Consider the following 19,556-nt stretch of genomic DNA (forward strand, 5'->3'; position numbering starts at 1 on the left):
CTGCAATCTTCCTTTAGAAAGAGTTTATATTATAATATTTATAACACCAGACATTCACAATGAAAGGACAAGGGAGTTTTCTTTATTGGTCCTTCATAGATTGTTTTAGATTGAACTAGCTAATTCCCCTGCTGTATGCGTATTTTGGTACATCCCTTGGAGAGGACGCTTCCATAATACTTCCGTGAGAGCGCACACGTGAGTAGACTGACATTGGCGCTATCTATTGTTGTTCTTACGTCTGCTCAGCGGGCATATTCATGTTTTGACCCATTTTCTGTAATTTATTGCATAGTTTCATCCATTTTGTACTTGCAAAAACGACAATTTCTGTCTGCTTGCTGGCTGCCTGTATGATTGCTCTATGCAAGCTAGCTAGCGTTAGCTACCTAGCTAGCCATTAGCTCAATGAAACATGCCCCTCAATCATTGTTTTATCTATTGCTTCTCTACACAACAACAACATTCTCCACCAGTCAAGCTCAAATAATACATATAGTGGCTAAACAACGTGTGACTTGAGTGATATTTTATTCCAGTTAGCTGCATATATTTAATGTACAGACACCCTTCTCATGTCACAATGTACTCTGTGTTTCTACAACAGATCTCCATCGCTTCAACCTGTATCCAGCTGTGTCAGAGATGTACCTCATTACTGTCAAGGACTGTGGGTATCATCACCCTCCAGTATTCCACTGATGCCCTGCAGCCTAATGGAATTATTTCAGTGTTCCAGTCTTGCTTTCCATGCTCTAGAGAAGTCAGAACCCATCTCAGATGCAATAGAGGTGGGAACTAGGAGTGCGGAGTTACTGTGAATCTCATGACAAGGTCCAACCATTTCAAACGGAACACAGGGATACTGATGGGACTGATATGGTGCAATATCAGAATCCTCTCTCCCATCAACTCAGAAATGAAGGGATGTCGCTGAAGGAGTGGCAGACAGCTTTAGGTACTAATGCTACCCCGTGTACAAACACACACACACGCACTGTGGTCATTTCTCCCTAAAGTTTTTGCCCTCTCCAGATTTGGATGATTCCCCAGGACACTCTGCATTAGAAGAGATCAGTAATGAAGAGGCGGTTCGTATGGACAGCCCAGCTGCCCAGCCTGCTGTATCCATCTCCCTCAGACTATGTCAACAAGTCAGAGACACTCAGCAAGCTTGTACAGCTAGGTAGATCCAGTCCATTTAGGGTTTGTATCTGATTAGCCATTAGTTTCCCATTACTTCCCCATGTTGTGCAGGGATGGGCAACTGGCGGCTATGTCAGCGAACAAGGCCGTAACCAGGGTTTGCGTTTTAGTGAGGTCAAGAAGAGGGGATGGGGGGGTGCAAGGGGAGGTACCCCCCTTTGTTTGTTTGGGGGATGTCTGTAGACACGGCAGTTGTCGCAGAACGGTTTTAAAATTGCCTTTTGTCCGGCATCTCGCAAACACACTCGGTATCGTTTCTGACTCTAGTTGTCTACTTGAGCCAAGTGCGAGCTGTGGTAGTTCGTTTCACGTCTCTGGCCCTCGGGCCTGTGCCGCAATAGGGAGGATTTAGCCATGTGAGAAAGTGGTGTTCCTAAAAAGGCAAATACGAGGGATGCAGGTGAACATAAGGAAAAAACCACTGTTCATGATTCCAGTCAGGAAAGTAGAATTATAACTATTAGAACTCAGTCATATCGAGAATAAGCGTTCTAATCATTGATCAACGCTGGCAGCAATATTTAGATGTTGACCTGTAATTAATTTTCTTTATTTTGTACAAAAATATATATTTATGTTATTCCTTTTTATTTTATTTTTCATTATTAGAATAAAATACAGAGGTCCGGACCTCGATGCCCTCGTATGTAGTTAGGGACATTTCAGCGTTTATTGTTTTTATTTTATTTTTTGCTTGGTAAATTAGTCTAGCAGCCAGATATCTAAACTTGTAGTAATCATGGTCGAATTACATACCGGGTGGCCCCCATTGATTTTGTTAGTCACTCTCACTCAGATGTTATATTAAAAAGGGCGAACAAGTCTCTCTGCCCTATGGCAAATAATTGCATGAAATTTGTTATAAAATTCAAAAAGCTTCTCTCTGCCTCATGGCAAAATGTGTAGAATTACAGCAAATTTTCTTTAAAACTGTAACATTTGCTGTACAACCCATTGCAACATTTGTAGAATTGCAGGAAATTTGCTTAAATTTTTTTTATATGTTTTTATCTCTGCTGTCAAGACAAAATGCTAAGCAGGTTTTGCTCGCAAGGTGGGGGCGCCCGCCCCAACAAAATGTTGCTTTGGGCACTTAAAAGCTTACAGTGAGGGAAGGCAGCATGACTGCATACAGTGAGGGGAAAAAAGTATTTGATCCCCTGCTGATTTTGTACGTTTGCCCACTGACAAAGAAATGATCAGTCTATAATTTTAATGGTAGGTTTATTTGAACAGTGAGAGACAGAATAACAACAAAAAAATCCAGAAAAACGCATGTAAAAAATGTTATAAATTGATTTGCATTTTAATGAGGGAAATAAGTATTTGACCCCCTCTCAATCAGAAAGATTTCTGGCTCCCAGGTGTCTTTTATACAGGTAACGAGCTGAGATTAGGAGCACACTCTTAACCTCTCTGGGGTATGTGGGACGCGGGACACACTATTCAACAGCCAATGAAATAGCAGGGCGGCAAATTCAAAACACCAAAAATCTCATAATTCAAATTTCTCAAACATACAACTATTATATCCCATTTTAAAGATACACTTCTCGTTAATCCAACCACATTGTCCGATTTCAAAAAGGCTTTACGGCGAAAGCATAACATTAGATTATGTTAGGACAGCGCTGAGGCAAGATAAACCACACAGCCATTTTCCAAGCAAGGAGAGGCGTCACAAAAACCAAAAATACAGCTAAAATTAATCACTAACCTTTGACGACCTTCATCAGATGACACTCCCAGGACTCAATGTTACACAATACATGTATGTTTTGTTCGATAAAGTTCATATTTATATCCAAAAACCCCATTTTACATTGGCGCGTGATGTTCAGAAAATGTTTTGCCTCCAAAACTTCCGGTGAATGAGCACATCAATTTACAAAAATACTCATCATAAACGTTGATAAAATTTACAACAGTTATTGAAAGAATTATAGATAACACTTCTCCTTAATGTAACCGCTGTGTCAGATTTCAAAATAGCTTTACGGTGAAAGTACATTGTTCAATATTCTGAGTACAGAGCTCAGCCATCAAAGCAAGCTATACAGTTACCCGCCAAGTTCTGGAGTCAACAAAACTCAGAAATAGTATTATAAATCTTCACTTACCTTTGCTGATCTTCGTCGGAATGCACTCCCAGGACTCCCACTTCCACAGGAAATGTTTGTTTTGTTCGATAAACTCCATATTTATGTCCAAATACCTCCGTTTTGTTTGCGCGTTCAGATCACTATTCCAAAGGCACAATGCGCAAGCGCAAAACCCTAGATGAAAAGTCAAAACGTTCCATTACCATTCGTAGAAACATGTCAAACGATGTTTACAATCAACCCTTAGGGTCTTTTTATCATAAATATTAGATCATATTCCAACCGGACAATAGCGTATTCATTACAGAGGAAAAAGAAGGAACGGCGCAGTAAACAACTCATTGGCCTCAGGCAATCCACTTGTTGAGTCAGCTCTTATTCTCTCCCCAGTAACAGTAGAAGCATGAAACAAGGTTCTAAAGACTGTTGACATCTAGTGGAAGCCTTAGGAAGTGCAAAATGAACCCTAAGTCACTGTATACTGTATAGGCAATCACTTGAAAAACTACAAACCTTTTTGCCTGCCATATGAGTTCTGTTATACTCACAGACATCATTCAAACAGTTTTAGAAACTTCAGAGTGTTTTCTATCCAAATCTACTAATAATATGCATATCCTACCTTCTGAGCCTGAGTAGCAGGCAGTTTACTACGGGCACGCCTTTCATCCGGACGTCAAAATACTGCCCCCTACCCTAGAGAAGTTAATCCAGCCGCTGTGTCAGATTTCAAGAAGGCTTTACGGCGAAAGCACACCACGCGATTATGTTAGGTCAGCGCCTAGCCACAGAAAACCATACAGACATTTTCCAACCAAGGAGAGGTGTCACAAAAGTCAGAAATAGCGTTAAAATGAATCACTTACCTTTGATGGCCTTCATCTGGTGGCACTCCCAGGTCTCCGTGTTAGACAATAAATGTTCGTTTTGTTCGATAATGTCCCTGTTTATGTCCAAAAACCTCAGTTTTGTTGGTGCGTTTAGTTCAGTAATTCAAAGGCACAATGCGCGCTCTCAACATCCAGTCGAAAAGTCAAAAAAGTACAATAAAAGTTAGTAGAAACATGTCAAACGATGTTTAAAATCAATCCTCAGGTTGTTTTTGTCATAAATAATCAATAATATTTCAACCGGACAAAAGCGTCGTCAATAGGAAAGTAGAAACAAGAAAGGCGCGTTCCCGATCACGCGCTAGACTCATGTCTTGAAATCTCCACTGTCCTCTTATTGAAAGTACTGTATCTCCCTCATTTTTCAGAGTAAAAGCCTGAAACAATGCCTAAAGACTGGCCACATGTAGAAGAAGCCATAGAGATCGTGAACTGGGTCCTAAGTCTTTGTATGGTGGATAGGCTTTCAATAGAAAAACAGCCTTTCAAAATAATAGTACTTCCTGGATGGATTTTCCTCAGGTTTTCGCCTGCCATATCAGTTCTGTTATACTCACATACATTATTTTAACAGTTTTGGAAACTTTAGAGTGTTTTCTATCCAAATCTACTAATTACATGCATATCCTAGCTTCTGGGCCTGAGTAGCAGGCAGTTTAATTTGGGCACGCTTTTCATCCAAAATTCCGAATGCTGCCCCCTACCCTAGTGAAGTTAAAGGGAGTGCTCTTAATCTCAGCTTGTTACCTGTATAAAAGACACCTGTCCACAGAAGCAATCAATCAATCAGATTCCAAACTCTCCACCATGGCCAAGACCAAAGAGGTCTCCAAGGATGTCAGGGACAAGATTGTAGACCTACACAAGGCTGGAATGGGCTACAAGACCATCGCCAAGCAGCTTGGTGAGAAGGTGACAACAGTTGGTGCGATTATTCACAAATGGAAGAAACACAAAAGAACTGTCAATCTCCCTCGGCCTGGGGCTCCATGCAAGCTCTCACCTCGTGGAGTTGCAATGATCATGAGAACGGTGAGGAATCAGCCCAGAACTACACAGGAGGATCTTGTCAATGATCTCAAGGTAGCTGGGACCATAGTCACCAAGAAAACAATTGCTAACACACTACGCCGTGAAGGACTGAAATCCTGCAGCGCCCGCAAGGTCCCCCTGCTCAAGAAAGCACATATACATGGCCATCTGAAGCTTGCCAATGAACATCTGAATGATTCAGGGGACAACTGGGTGAAAGAGTTGTGGTCAGATGAGACCAAAATGGAGCTCTTTGGCATCAACTAAACTCGCCGTGTTTGGAGGAGGAGGAACACTGCCTATGACCCCAAGAACACCATCCCCACCATCAAACATGGAGGTGGAAACATGCTTTGGGGGTGTTTTTCTGTTAAGGGGACAGGACAACTTCACCGCATCAAAGGGACGATGGACGGGCCATGTACCGTCAAATCTTGGGTGAGAACCTCCTTCCCTCAGCCAGGGCATTGAAAATGGGTCGTGGATGGGTATTCCAGCATGACAATGACCCAAAACACACGGCCAAGGCAACAAACGAGTGGCTCAAGAAGAAGCACATTAAAGTCCTGGAGTGGCCTAGCCAGTCTCCAGACCTTAATCCCATAGAAAATCTGTGGAGGGAGCTGAAGGTTCGAGTTGCCAAACGTCAGCCTCGAAACCTTAATGACTTGGAGAAGATCTGCAAAGACGAGTGGGACAAAATCCCTCCTGAGATGTGTGCAAACCTGGTGGTCAACTACAAGAAACGTCTGACCTCTGTGATTGCCAACAAGGGTTTTGCCACCAAGTACTAAGTCATGTTTTGCAGAGGGGTCAAATACTTATTTCCCTTATTAAAATGCAAATCAATTTATACAATTTTTTGACGTGTTTTTCTGGATGTTTTTGTTGTTATTCTGTCTCTCACTGTTCAAATAAACCTACCATTAAAATTATAGACAATAATTTCTTTGTCAGTGGGCAAACGTACAAAATCAGCAGGGGATCAAATACTTTTTTCCCTCACTGTATGTGGGTATGCAGACCCACGAGCCACGCATTTCTTTGGTCCCCATCAGTGCCCATCCCTGGTCTAGTATGAAGTGAACCAGAGCAATAGATGTTCTGTATATCTATGTCTCTGGATCGTATTCACCAGGCACCAAACTGAAACAAATGGGGAGGGATTACGTGAACTTACGCAAAAGCAAACTTATTTTTGCGTGTTTTCCACTTCAAAGCATTTTGCCATGATGTGCACTTATGAATGCGACCCTTGTGTTAACCCTTTGGGTCCCTATTCAGGTGTTCAGCTATGGAAGCTGGAGCAGAGGCCCAACGTGGGCTCCATGTTGCTGAGGCTAGACTTCCAGACAAACGTAGCCCCCCCCCGGCTGGTGTTCCTGAAGCAGCTGGGAGTGGAAGACTCGGCTGGGCTACCTGATCAGCCACAACCCTTTCATCCTCACAAAGAGCCTGGAGAATCTGCAGGCCAGGTACAGGTGCAGATAGGGTGGTTGTTGTTTTAGCCGGTGGAATTTGCTACAGTCAGCAACACATAGGGTTGACTATCTTAGGGACAGAGAGTACACTTGGTGTTTCCAACTGATATACCTATAGCTGTAGGCACGTGTTGTATCTCCCATCTGTCAGCTTTAGCTCTTATAGGACTATGACAGGTGATACATTTCATTGAGATATTACAAATGATCTATAGTATAAAGTAAGGAAATAATCTATTTTTTCACATTAGTATGGCATATCTTGGGTCCAAGAAGTTCAATGCTGAGTCTGTGGCCTCCATGGTGGCCTTCAGTGTGAAGAGGATGGACAACCACCAGGGATTCTACAAACAGCAGTTAGGCCTTAGTGCTCAGGAAGTCAGGTTTGAATTTGGTAAACAATTTGGTATGAAAGGTTTGACCCAAGACAATCACAATTGATCACATTGTTTTGTCCCACTTCATAGCTCATATGTAAATAGCCCATCCAATCTACCTCATCCCCATACTGTATGTATTTATTTATCTTGCTCCTTTGCACCCCAGTATCTCTACTTGCACATTCATCTTCTGCACATTCTACCATTCCAGTGTTTAATTGCTATATTGTAATTACTTCGCCACCACGGCCTATTTATTGCCTTACCTCTCTTATCCTACCTCATTTGCACATGCTGTATATAGATTTTTCTACTGTATTATTGATTGTATGTTTGTTTATTCCATGTGTAACTCTGTTGTATGTGTCAAACTGCTTTGCTTTATCTTGGCCAGGTCGCAGTTGCAAATGAGAACTTGTTCTCAACTAGCTTACCTGGTTAAATAATGGTGAAATAAAATAAAAAAATTCATAGAATATTCACACCACAAATTACATACAATTGCTTAAGAATCATAATCTTACTGTATGTTCTTTCAGACACGGAATGTCGTGGTTCGCCTTCCCAGATTTCTGTGTGAGAGTTTGGAGCCAGTTAAGGAGAATCTTAAGGTATGAAAAGTGCAAACATGAGTTGTGATATTTGTCTTAATTCTTGTAAAAGGAAAAAGGTTGAATTCTCAGAATCCATATTTTTTATCCTAGATTTGTAAACTGGAGATGGGGTTTTGTGGAAATGAACTCCAGCACATCGTCACTGTAATCCCCAAAGTTCTTACAGCTAATAAGAGGAAACTGACCCAGATATTTGACAATATCCACAACACCATGAACATACCCCATGACCTGATTGTGAAGTTCCCACAGGTAAGCTATAAACTACCAGTCTTGAATCATCCTTTTCTGCACTCTCCCAGAAAATGTGTATCAGTATATATTAGTTATTTGCTATGTGTAGAGGGTAACCCCTCCTGGATCATGGCCGAAGACTGAGTTGTTGTTAAAAACAGAGGTTTTGTTTATGTAAGTTGGTTGGTCACAATATAATTCATAAGGCCTTTAAACATGGCATAAAATCATAATTCCCAATGCTGTCACCTATTGTCTGACCTATGTGATCTGTCCTCTTTAAAGGTCCTGAATGCAAAGTACCTTCGTATGAAAGAGAGACACCTGTTTCTGCAGTACCTGGACAAGGCTCAGTACGACCCTGCCAAGCCTAACTACATCTCTCTGGACAAGCTAGTCTCTCTGCCAGATGAGGCCTTCTGCACTGAAGTAGCAACAGCGACACCGAAGGACTTTGAATTGTTTCAGAAGACAGTGTGATTGATGTAATACTACAGTTTTTGTATATGTGTGTTATGTGAATAGAGAAGATGTTGAAGAATTCTACAATTGAATCTAGCTACGGCAGGTAGCCTAGGCGTTAAGAGCGTTGGGCCAGTAACCAAATGGTCATTGGGTCGAATCCCCGAGTTGACTAGGTGAAACATTTTTGTGCCCTTGGGCAAGGCACTTAACCCTAAATTGCTCCTGTATTTCGCTCTGGATAAGACTGGTAAATGACTAAAAGGTCAATGTTTATTTTGAGGTGTCTGTTGAATAAGAGCATGTGTGTACCAAGTTGTACCAGAAGAGGGTGACAGATCAGTCAGAATCGTGTTTTTGAAAATGTAAAATCTCATTTTATTTGTCACAATTTCTTTGGGCCTTCCTCTGATACCGCCTAGTATAGAGGTCCTGGATGGCAGGAAGCTTGGCCCCAGTGATGTACTTGGCCGTATACAACCGGTCAGGATGCTCTCGATGCTCTCGATGGTGCAGCTGTTAATACTATTTTTTTGGGGGTCCTTTTTAACCCCAAGTCTTGTCCCATCGCTGCAACTCCCGTACAGACTCGGGAGAGGGGAAGGTCGCGAGCCATGTGGCCTCCAAAACACTACCCTGCCAAGCCGCATTGCTTCTTGACACCCTGCTCGCTTAACCCAGAAGCCAGCTGCACCAATGTGTCGGAGTAAACACCGTACAACTGGTGACCAAAGTCAGCGTGCATGCGCTCGGCCCGCTACAAGGAGTCGCTCGAGTGCAATGGGACAAGGACATCCCGGCCGGCCAAACACGGACGACGCTGGGCCAATTGTGCACTGCATTATGGGTCTCCCGGTCACGGGTGGCTGCAACACAGCCAGGGATCGAACCCAGGTCTGTAGTGACGCCTCTAGCACTGCGAGGCAGAGCCTTAGACCACTGCGCCACTCGGGAGGCAGCTGTAGAATTTTTTGAGGATCTGGGGACCCATGCCAAATCTGTTTGTCTCCTGGCGGGGAATAGGTGTTGTTGAGCCCTCTTCATGACTGTCTTGGTGTGTTTGGACCATGATAGTTTGTTGGTGATGTGGAGGGGACTTGAAGCACTTCATAAGGAGTAACTTGTAATAATAATAAATGGGAAATATATTGGATAAAGTATATTATAAGGTGGAGCACATAAATAAAATCAAAGTTTATTGGTCAAGTGCACAGATTTGCAGATGTTATCGCAGGTGCAGCGAAATACTTGTGTTTCTAGCTCCAACAGTTCAGTAATACCTAACAATACAATAAACACATCATCCAAAAAATAAAAAGGAACAAATGGTTGGAGCTTATGTAAATGAATGTAAAGAACATAATATTCTACACACCATACTGATCAAGCACTAGAGTCTATGGTGTTATATCATGGGGGACTGTGGTCAGAATGCCTAGCAGCACATTCTACTCCACCCATTCCATTGGTCCCAATGCAATACACTAATACACTGTAAGCCTATAAATGACATATTGGCTTATAGAGAAAAAACGATTCTACATGCCGATGTAAAAGTACGGTTGGGATTACTCACTAGGGGTCTAGAATCTTTATATGGTGTTATTTCATGGGGGACTCTGGTCTAAATACCCAGCAACACTACATATTATTCAGAACCCCATGAAATGACACCATATATAGACTCTACAGACCCTACTGAATACTCCCCACCCCACTTTTACATCGGCACAAATAATCGTTTTTCCTGTACAGTGTTATAGTTAGACTTTACACTGCAGTGGAGGCTGCTGAGTGGAGAATGGCTCATAATAAAGGCTGGAATGGAGCGTTTGAAACCATGTGTTTGATGTATTTGATACCATTCCACCTATTCTGCTCCAGCCACTACCATGAAACCATCCTCCCTAATTAAGGTGTCACTAACCTCCTGTAGTATAGTGTCCAAGCACCCCATTTTAAGCTGTTTGACCACAGGAAAGTCCAGCAACACTCCATATTATTTATAGATCCATGAAATGACACCATTTGACTATCTATACATAGTCACTTTAATAACTCTACTTACATGTACATATTTCCTCAATTGACTCTGTACCGGTACCTCCTATATTGCTATTGTTATTTACTGCTGCTCTTTAATTATTTGTTAGGTTTTTTTTTTATTTTTTAAAACTGCATAAGGGCTTGTAAGTAAGCATTTCACTGTTGTATTTGGCACATGTGACAAAATGTGATTTGATACATAGATTCTATAGACCCTATTGAGTACTCCCCACATCAGCACAAATAACATGATTTTCTCTATACCATACAGTGGAGGCTGCTGAGGGGAGAACGCTCATAATAATGTCCGGAATGGCGTAAAACACCTGAAACCATGTGTTCGATACCATTGCACTTATTCATTATCACAAGCCTGTTCTCACCCACAAGGTGGCAACAGCCTCCTGTGCTATTTTTATTTTTTTACCTTTATTTAACTAGGCAAGTCAGTTACGAACAAATTCTTATTTTCAATGACGGCCTAGGAAAAGTGGGCTAACTGCCTGATCAGGGGCAGAACGACAGATTTTTAACTTGTCAACTCGGGGATTTGAATTTGCAACCTTTCGGTTACTAGCCCAACGCTCTAACCACTAGGCTACCCTGCCGCCCCAGGATAGCTATCATATGCATGGTTTGTATTGAGGGGTATTTATGTGACCTTGGGACATGTTTTAAAACCCACATTTAATGCAAACGTCACTTAAATATTATTTGTCATGCATCATGAATACATACAGATTAATGGTACTTTTCTACTAGTATGTGAGGGACTTTTATTTTGAAATGTTCTAAACTTCCCTAACCCGGAAGTACTTTCTTAGTGTTGCTGACGAGACGCTGATACATTTTACCTTAGACGGAACAACATGGCGTCGAGGGCACCAGGTAAAAGTCACCTGTCTTTAAGCATTTATTTAGCCCAAAATTGAGATGAAACATTGCACATATTATTGAGTAAAGTGGGATGTTGATTTGTGGTATTTTGGTGTGTTCAAATCCATGTTTTGAGATCTCCTTTGTCGTGTCCTCTACTGAGTGTCCTAGCTAATGTTAAGCTAGCTATGACAAATCAAGGGAGAGCTCAGTGTTGTGCTCCAGACTGCTAGTGACATATTTAACCTTTAAATGTAATATATGTCAAATGCATTTTCAATTGATAGGTAAAGCTGTGCTTCGGTCTGATCAACTTTCAAACGCCAGTACAGATTGACGATTATCAAACACTAAGCATCTATGGGTAGGTATAATTTGTGAAACTTTCCAACAGGAATCTGTTCCAAAAACTTCGTAAATAACAAGGATGCCAACAAACAATGCATACAAAGTAGCATGATCAATTAACCTAGCTAACTAGCTGCCGAATAGGCATCAACTCACCACGTAGCTTATTCTTAATGTTTGTCCATAGGCTACCAGAGTGAGGACAGACATTTTTCGGGATTAACGTGGAGAGTGAAAAACTCAACAAAATTGCCCTCTCCCTACCTGGTATTTTATTCTGCCGCTTTGTATGCGTTGTTTGTTGGCAACCTTGTTATTTACGAAGTTTTTGGAACAGATTCCTGTTGGAACGTTCCACAAATTATACCCACCCAGCATCTATTGCCTAGCTAGGTGCAGTAGCTAACCTGGTAGTTGTAAACATCTAGCTAGCTAAAACTAAAACAAAGCAAGATAAGTTGGCATGCTAGCTAACGGTACCCGGTATTACTACTGACATTAATTATCATGTCTGATGTCCTCTCTCCATACTTCCTGTACACCTCAATGTCAGAATGTCCAGATCACACAGTTCCCACATAGCTAGTTCTCTGTAGATAATAACAGCATGTCATGTGATCTACTAGCGCTCTATCCAGTTATCCACCACAAATGTAATGTTTGCAGTTGGGATACTCTCCTTGGTTTGCCCCAAATAATACTGTCAAACCCTCCCTCAAGTCCCTAGTTCTGTAATCATCTCAATTCTACTTCATCTACTTAAGCATCTTAAATGAATGGAGAACATGATTTGGTGTCTCGTTGCTTTTGTACTGCAGTGATTGCAAATGCTTTTCTAACTGTGTTTTAGTAAACCAAATCTTGACAGCAAATTATCTGACTCTTATTCTGGCCTCCCACACAGCAGCTACCGGCAGACTCCTGGTCGGCTTCCGTAAATGGTACTACAATGCGGCCGGATTCAACAAAATTGGCAAGTCTTGGAGTCTTTTCCTTTGGGGCCATCTGCGAGTGTCTTCAGACAAATCTTTTCACTCGGTCTTAGAAACATCTATAATCTTCGGTTAGATATTTCTCTGACACTGTGGTGCTTGTTTTGGTTCCAGGTCTGATGCGTGATGACACGATCCATGAGGATGGCGATGTGAAAGAGGCCCTGCGGAGGCTCCCAGAGAAAGTGTACAACGACAGGATGTTCAGGCTCAAGAGGGCCCTGGACCTCTCCATGAAGCAGGCGGTTCTGCCTAAGGAACAGTGGACTCAATATGAGGAGGTATGGCAGACCTGGGCTCAAATGTCATTTGAAATATAATTTACTTTCTCTGTGTTTGATTGAGCTTGCCTGGCATAATATACCTATATATCAGGTCTCTGCATATAAATACTTAGTTTATCATCCAACCATATCCCTGTCTTTTTAAATGCATATTGATGAACTTTGTAAAGGGCTAAAAATCAAACTAGGCTTCCTCTATAGAAACAAGACATGTTTATCCTCTACAAATTGTGCAAGCTACTTTTATGTCTGTTATAGATTATGGGGATATTATCTACATGCATGCTACGGCATCAACACTTAAATCGCTGGGTGCTACTTATCATTGCACACTTAGGTTTATTACTATCTACAGAACTCACCACTGTGTTTTATATCAAAATGTAGGTTGGACTTCGCTGTCCGTGAGACGAGAACAACATGCTCTCGTGTTTGTCTATAAAGCACTTCTGAATAAACTACCTTCTTATTTATCATCACTCATCAATATTAGAATTAGAATTCCTAAAACCAGGTCTCAAGCATGGATTACACTTGAGGCCCATGCGATTTCCACAGAGTTGGGTATGGCTGCCTTTTCCTGTTGCGCTCCTTATGGAATAGCCTGCAGACTAAACTTAAACTTCAGACTCTTGTCCCCCTTGCCCATTTTAAATATTTATTGGAGGATTTTTATTTTTGTATTGCTTGTAACTGTTTCGGGTAATGCAAGTTTTTGTGCTGTTAGGGGAATAACTTATGTGTAAATGTAATCTGCTGTATTTTTTGTGTTATCTGTGCTCGTTTTGTTTGTCTTGTGTAGTTTCTTAATCATTGTACCTAAACTTTGTGTACACGTGTGTACACAGGGCCCAGCTGTAAAATAGACCTTGGTCTCAGTCTGTTCCTTGTTGAAATAAAGGTAGAATAATAATAATAAAATGTTAAACCCAGCCCATCTGGCACTCCAGGCACGCTAGAGCAAACGCTAAAGATTTCAAATAGTATTTGAACCCAAGTTTGAGGTACAGTGCATATAGAGTACCATAGTGGAGGGGTCATAATACTCATAAAACCTAGCGGTCAAACGGTAATGGTTCCAATCGTCTTTGCACCATTCATTTTAAAAACACTTAAAATAAGGTCTGTGTTTCATGTAGGCTTACCCTGGCATGATGTTTTGATAAGTGTAAATCTCTAGGACAAGGTGACTTTTTTGATAACTGTGTAAATCACTCTAGGACAATGTGAATTTTATCAATATATTCACCTCTATTTACACCCCTAGGCCCCAAATGAGACGCTAATTAGCTGCTAATGTGGCTATCATAAAGAACTTCAAATGCCATGATGATCTGGACGAGACTGCAAAAATCTCTGGATTAACTGTCTAATGTTAGCTAAATGTAGTAATTAATAAGTTAGCAACATTTCTTTTAAATGGACAATTCTGTGAACTGTCTTTCGCAAGTTTTAAATTGACCCAATACCTGTTAGCAAAGGTGTCAGCTAGAGATGACGTGCAGGAGCTTGCAGGGATTTGTAGTTTTGCATGATGTCTACTTTGCAGGGATTTGTAGTTTTGCATGATGTCTACTTTGGTGCAATTAGCATTTTCGAATCTGAGAGTAAATAGAGCCGAATATATTGATAAGTCACCTTGTCTGAGAGATATTTACATGGTTAGCAGAACGTCACACCAGGGTAAGCCTACATGAAAAACAGCCCTTATTTTAAGTGTTTCTAAAATCCCCTATGGGAAAATGAATGGTGGAAAAACGATTGGAATCATTTCCCTGTTTGACCATTAGGTTTTATGGGTATTATGACACCTCCACTGTTGGGCTCTATAGTCTCACATACAATAGTTTGTGTACAGGAAGGGCTTTGAGATATCACAGGGGAAATAAAAGATACGTCAGAAGTTTCACAGCAGTTGATGTTATGGCATGTGATGAAGGACAAAATCTAGCCTGTCAGAGGTGATATTGTTATTATATTGATCGTGCTACACTACTTGAATAATCAACGTGAAGCAAGTAGGAGTAGAGACTTAAGGTTGGATTGGAATTAGCCAATTGTTGAGGAGTTTGGAGACGCCTATAAAGCTGTTTAATGTCTACCAGATGTGTTTTTTATACTAAAAACCACATCTGGTAGAGGTGGTGGGAGAAAATGTACAGAATTAACCTTGTTTTTGTGTTTGACCTTTCTCCATAGGATGTACATTACCTGGAGCCTTACCTGGAAGAGGTCATCCGTGAGAGGAAAGAGGTTGAGGAGTGGTCGAAGAAATGAGATGAATCTGGAGGGCTGTTGTTCTTCCTCTTTGGTCTGGTGCATGGTTGTCCTCTGTTATAATGTTTAAAATAAAGTTTACCCTGTGGGAAGACTGTGCTTATTAAAAATGTACATTTTCGCAAAAGATGTGTGAGTGAGAAGGATTTTTATTTTTTAAAGCAAACCAGGATTTGATCCCCACAGTAATAAAGTTGTATTTACAGTAAAGTCAGTTTAATCCCACATTTTATAGCACTTTTGTAAAAACAAACTTTCACTCTGGTCACATATAAATGTCATAATATACAAGATACATCTAAACTGAAATATATACCGTACATGTAAATACACGTTCAGTATACAAGTAGTACTATTCTTAACTAAGCATTCAATGCTTTACTATAATTGCCACTCATGAATGGAAGACCAAAAGGACAATTCAATCTATACTATAATCTAGGGCCAGTTGCATGTCAAAAAATCCCCTGATAATGGGGCAATACATTTGTCAAAATATCTGTTACAAGTACAGATGAATTGGTACGTATGGATAGAAAACATTACTCAAGGCCTTCAGTCATCCCAATAGTCTAAAGCCGTCTCTCTTTGTCTCCTTCCCTTTATATGCACTGATTTCTTAGACTTGTTTTGATCTGTGGAAATTAAGTGTGGGAAGCCACTATAGACAATTGAGATGAACCGCTTGTATTGCACAAACCCTTGCTCTATTAGCCCTCTGGTATTCTACCTGCACTTTAATCAACCTCTTTGTTGGATCTCCTGTTGTCCAGGGCTGTAATTGTATCAATAAAGTTTCCAATGACGCTATTGAAGGATTTCACCATGGACACCCCCAGCTCGTTACTGGTCTCGTTGATATCCGCGTCATAAGCGCCCAACAGGGGGGTAACCACCTCTACGTTCCCCCTCCCTGCCCCCTGAAGGATCCCCATCAGTTGACCCCTGACGTCCTGAAACATCTCCCTGTCGTACTGCAGCAGTACCGTCTCATCCATGGGGTAGGAGACGTCCTCGGGGTAGCAGTCCCGGGGCACTGGCAGCTCCACGTACCTCAGGGCTGGGAACCCGGCGGCCAGTGTGGAGAAGAGGCGGCGCAGGGCCGTGGCGCTCAGAGGGTTGCCCAGTATCTTCAGCTCCTTCAGGCCGCGACAGGGAGCCAGAGCCTGGGTCAGGATGTCCATGTGTTCGTCCTCCAGGTCACAGTCCTCCAGGGTGAGGCTGTGGAGGGTTGCGGCGCAGCGCTGGAGTAGCTTGATGAAGGTGGTGGGGAAGAGGCCGCACACGTCGTGACCACTTATGTCCAGACTGACCAGGTTCTCGCTGTGCAGGCTATTGGCCAGGTAGACCATATCTGTTCGGTTCAGGTGACAGTTGGCCAGCTCCAGGCATTGCAGTGGGGTGATCAAGGGGCTGTGGACAAGGCCAGAGGGTCAGAAATGTATTGCAGTGAATGTTCACTATTTTGCAACGTTATCAATTGTTTGTATGTGTGTGTGTACTCCTCATTTCACGCATGCTTGACAAAAAAAGCAAAGGCAATATGAAAGCTTTACGATGCATGCCTAATTAATGGACAAGTGCAGGTGTCTGCTTGTTGTTTTGGGTCACGGCTTCAGTGATATTTCAGTGTCAGCTGTAATTGACACCGTATTCCCTTCAAAGTGCACTACTTTGGACCAGGACCCATAGGGTTCTGGTCAAAAGTAGTGCACTATATAGGGAATAGGGTGCCGTTTGGGAAGAAGACAATGTCAGCCGTTGAGTGTCCCTTGGTTTCTGGCCGACCTGCAGATTTAGCAGCAGTCAGCTGTCTACATTGTCCCGCACAGCCAAGCAACAAAAACAAAATGCCACTGAGTATAAACTGAGTACTGCAGCCCCCAGGCTATGATATTACACAGTGGGAATGCATCAGGTTGAATAGACACCCCAGAGCTATATATACAGTACACATCAATACCTAATATATATATACATATACACACACACACACACACACACACCTTAGCAGTCTTCGCAGGTGTCCGGTGAGGGTAGAAAAGCCCATGTAGAGCTCTGTCAGTTCAGTCAGCCGGCTCAGCAGATCCCCAATGGTCGCCAGCAGGTCATCCTCATCCGAGCCCAGCCTTCGCACGTCCATCGCCCCCGCAGGCAGCGTCAGGGACTGCAGCTGGGGGAACTCCATCCGGGACAACAGCAACTCCAGGTGCGGGGCCTCCAGGTGAACGTTATGGACCACCTCGAGTCTCCTCATGGCTTCCGGTTGGGCCACACGCAGCACGTAGAACAGCTGTTTGAGGGCCAGGGAGTCGGCTCGGAACCCGACGAAGCGCAGCTTCAAGGGGCAGTGACGGAGGAGCAGGAAGGCCTGGGCCACCACCTCGTAGTTCCGCCCGGTGACGAAGCCGTTCAGGCGCACGTCCACCTTGGTCTCGAGGGCGGAGGGTGCAGCATCATCCGCCTCGATGGCCACCATGACCTCGTAGCACATGCGGGTGAGGAGCTGGGTGCGGGCCCAGCGGCCCAGGGTGGCTCCACAGGCACAGGAATGGTGCTCTGTGTCCTTCAGCCCAGTCAGGTCCACCACACGGAGGGTCTTGGCGTAGGTCTCTGGGGGCCGCAGTACATAGGACTGGAGATGGAACATAGAATCTAGTTGTTTATTGCCATAAAATGAGAATTTGTCTTACAAATCAAAGACATAGGTCCTTATATGATGTAAGGTGAAATTTTAAACGTTTATTGCCCCAGTGGCAACTCAAGTAACTACAAACACATTCAGACTTGAAGGAAAACAAAAAACGTGTCACATTGGCCAAGACCCAGTGCCTCAGTTCACAAGTAGCACTTTTGACCAGTGAAAATGACACCAGAACACATAGTAAGCCTACCTTCAGGCCAGTCAGCAGAGCTTCCAGGCACAGCCGGCAGGTGCATGAAGTCAGATCCTCCTGGCAGTCCACCGTCTTTCCCAGGAGCCTTTGCAGGTTAAGCTCGTGCAGGGGCCAGGTCTGGACGAGGTCGTGGAGGAGGAGGGCCATCTCGTGCATGTAGCAGGCCTTGAAGAGGAGCGGGTAGAGGTTGAACGACACACAACTGAGGTTCTCCCTGGCTCTCTGGCCACTCTGGGCAAACCCCTCGGCAGCGAGGAACCTGAGACTTTTCATGGCTCTCTCTTCTATGTTCTATCTGTCCTCGAGGTCTGGGTCTTGAAGTGTTAGGATCAACCAATCATCCCTTGTAACTGGATGTGTTTGTGTTGCTGCTCTCTCCCCGAGGGTCTCTCTGTGTGTTGATTCTTTGTCTCTGCCAGTACTGTATATCTGTCTGGACCTCGTTTTGCTGTGGTATCATGTTGTGAAAGAGAGGCTTGGGGCACGTGGTAGGTGAGTGGGAGGACTATTTTTAGAAACAGCCGTCTCATTCCCTTCACCTCGTGAACAGGGAGTCTATTTACAACCTACACCAAACGCCGAGCAGCGACAACCTTTCCTAGCCTACTGCTTACAACATGAGGCCCAAGCTCCCTACATACCGCCAACATTGAAATGACCTGTCTATGCAATCAATCTATACATAAACACCAGTGACAATAACAGCAAAGCAATGTAAACAAACATAGAAAACACAGTACTGCTACATGTACACTACTGCCGTACAGGGTAACATTGGCAACATGCCCACAATGAAATGATAGATTTACTGAAGGCTTAACGGTTTATCAAGACCAAAGCAGTGGTGGATCAGTCGTCATAGCGCAACTTGACCGGTTACGAAAACATTAATTTGAGTACACTGGAACCTCCAGAGTGAACCTCCAGAGTGTTCTAACACTGGAACCTCCAGAGTGTTCTAACACTGGAACCTCCAGAGTGTTGTAACACTGGAACCTCCAGAGTGAACCTCCAGAGTGTTCTAACACTGGAACCTCCAGAGTGTTCTAACACTGGAACCTCCAGAGTGTTCTAACACTGGAACCTCCAGAGTGAACCTCCAGAGTGTTCTAACACTGGAACCTCCAGAGTGTTCTAACACTGGAACCTCCAGAGTGTTCTAACACTGGAACCTCCAGAGTGAACCTCCAGAGTGTTCTAACACTGGAACCTCCAGAGTGTTCTAACACTGGAACCTCCAGAGTGTTCTAACACTGGAACCTCCAGAGTGTTCTAACACTGGAACCTCCAGAGTGAACCTCCAGAGTGTTCTAACACTGGAACCTCCAGAGTGTTCTACACTGGAACCTCCAGAGTGAACCTCCAGAGTGTTCTAACACTGGAACCTCCAGAGTGTTCTAACACTGGAACCTCCAGAGTGTTCTAACACTGGAAC

The 19,556-nt window shown here is 43.0% G+C and overlaps 2 protein-coding genes and 1 pseudogene across 3 annotated transcripts; 2 read left to right on the forward strand and 1 right to left on the reverse strand.

Annotated features, from left to right (window-relative positions):
* Positions 1-213: 213 nt before the first annotated feature.
* Positions 214-10,239, forward strand: LOC106588915 (transcription termination factor 3, mitochondrial-like; annotated as a pseudogene). Its single transcript, XR_014382949.1, has 6 exons — positions 214-1,186; positions 6,515-6,705; positions 6,963-7,089; positions 7,631-7,702; positions 7,796-7,957; positions 8,225-10,239. The product of XR_014382949.1 is annotated as a transcription termination factor 3, mitochondrial-like (transcript).
* Positions 10,240-11,229: 990 nt separating this feature from the next.
* LOC106588914 (cytochrome b-c1 complex subunit 7) lies at positions 11,230-15,353 on the forward strand. The gene is made up of 4 exons (XM_014178461.3): positions 11,230-11,335; positions 12,576-12,644; positions 12,778-12,944; positions 15,147-15,353. Exons 1-4 carry the CDS (start codon positions 11,317-11,319, stop codon positions 15,222-15,224), a joined length of 333 nt encoding a protein of 110 aa, XP_014033936.1. The 5' UTR covers positions 11,230-11,316; the 3' UTR covers positions 15,225-15,353.
* A 2-nt stretch (positions 15,354-15,355) lies between these two features.
* LOC106588912 (leucine-rich repeat-containing protein 14B) lies at positions 15,356-18,574 on the reverse strand. Its single transcript, XM_014178459.2, has 3 exons — positions 18,119-18,574; positions 17,231-17,859; positions 15,356-16,637 (listed from the first exon to the last, which is right to left on the reverse strand). Exons 1-3 carry the CDS (start codon positions 18,392-18,394, stop codon positions 15,962-15,964), a joined length of 1,581 nt encoding a protein of 526 aa, XP_014033934.1. The 5' UTR covers positions 18,395-18,574; the 3' UTR covers positions 15,356-15,961.
* Between the last annotated feature and the right edge of the window lie 982 nt (positions 18,575-19,556).

This window comes from Salmo salar, chromosome 27, assembly GCF_965601325.2.
Source record: "Salmo salar chromosome 27, fSalSal1, whole genome shotgun sequence".
Lineage (NCBI taxonomy): Eukaryota > Metazoa > Chordata > Actinopteri > Salmoniformes > Salmonidae > Salmo > Salmo salar.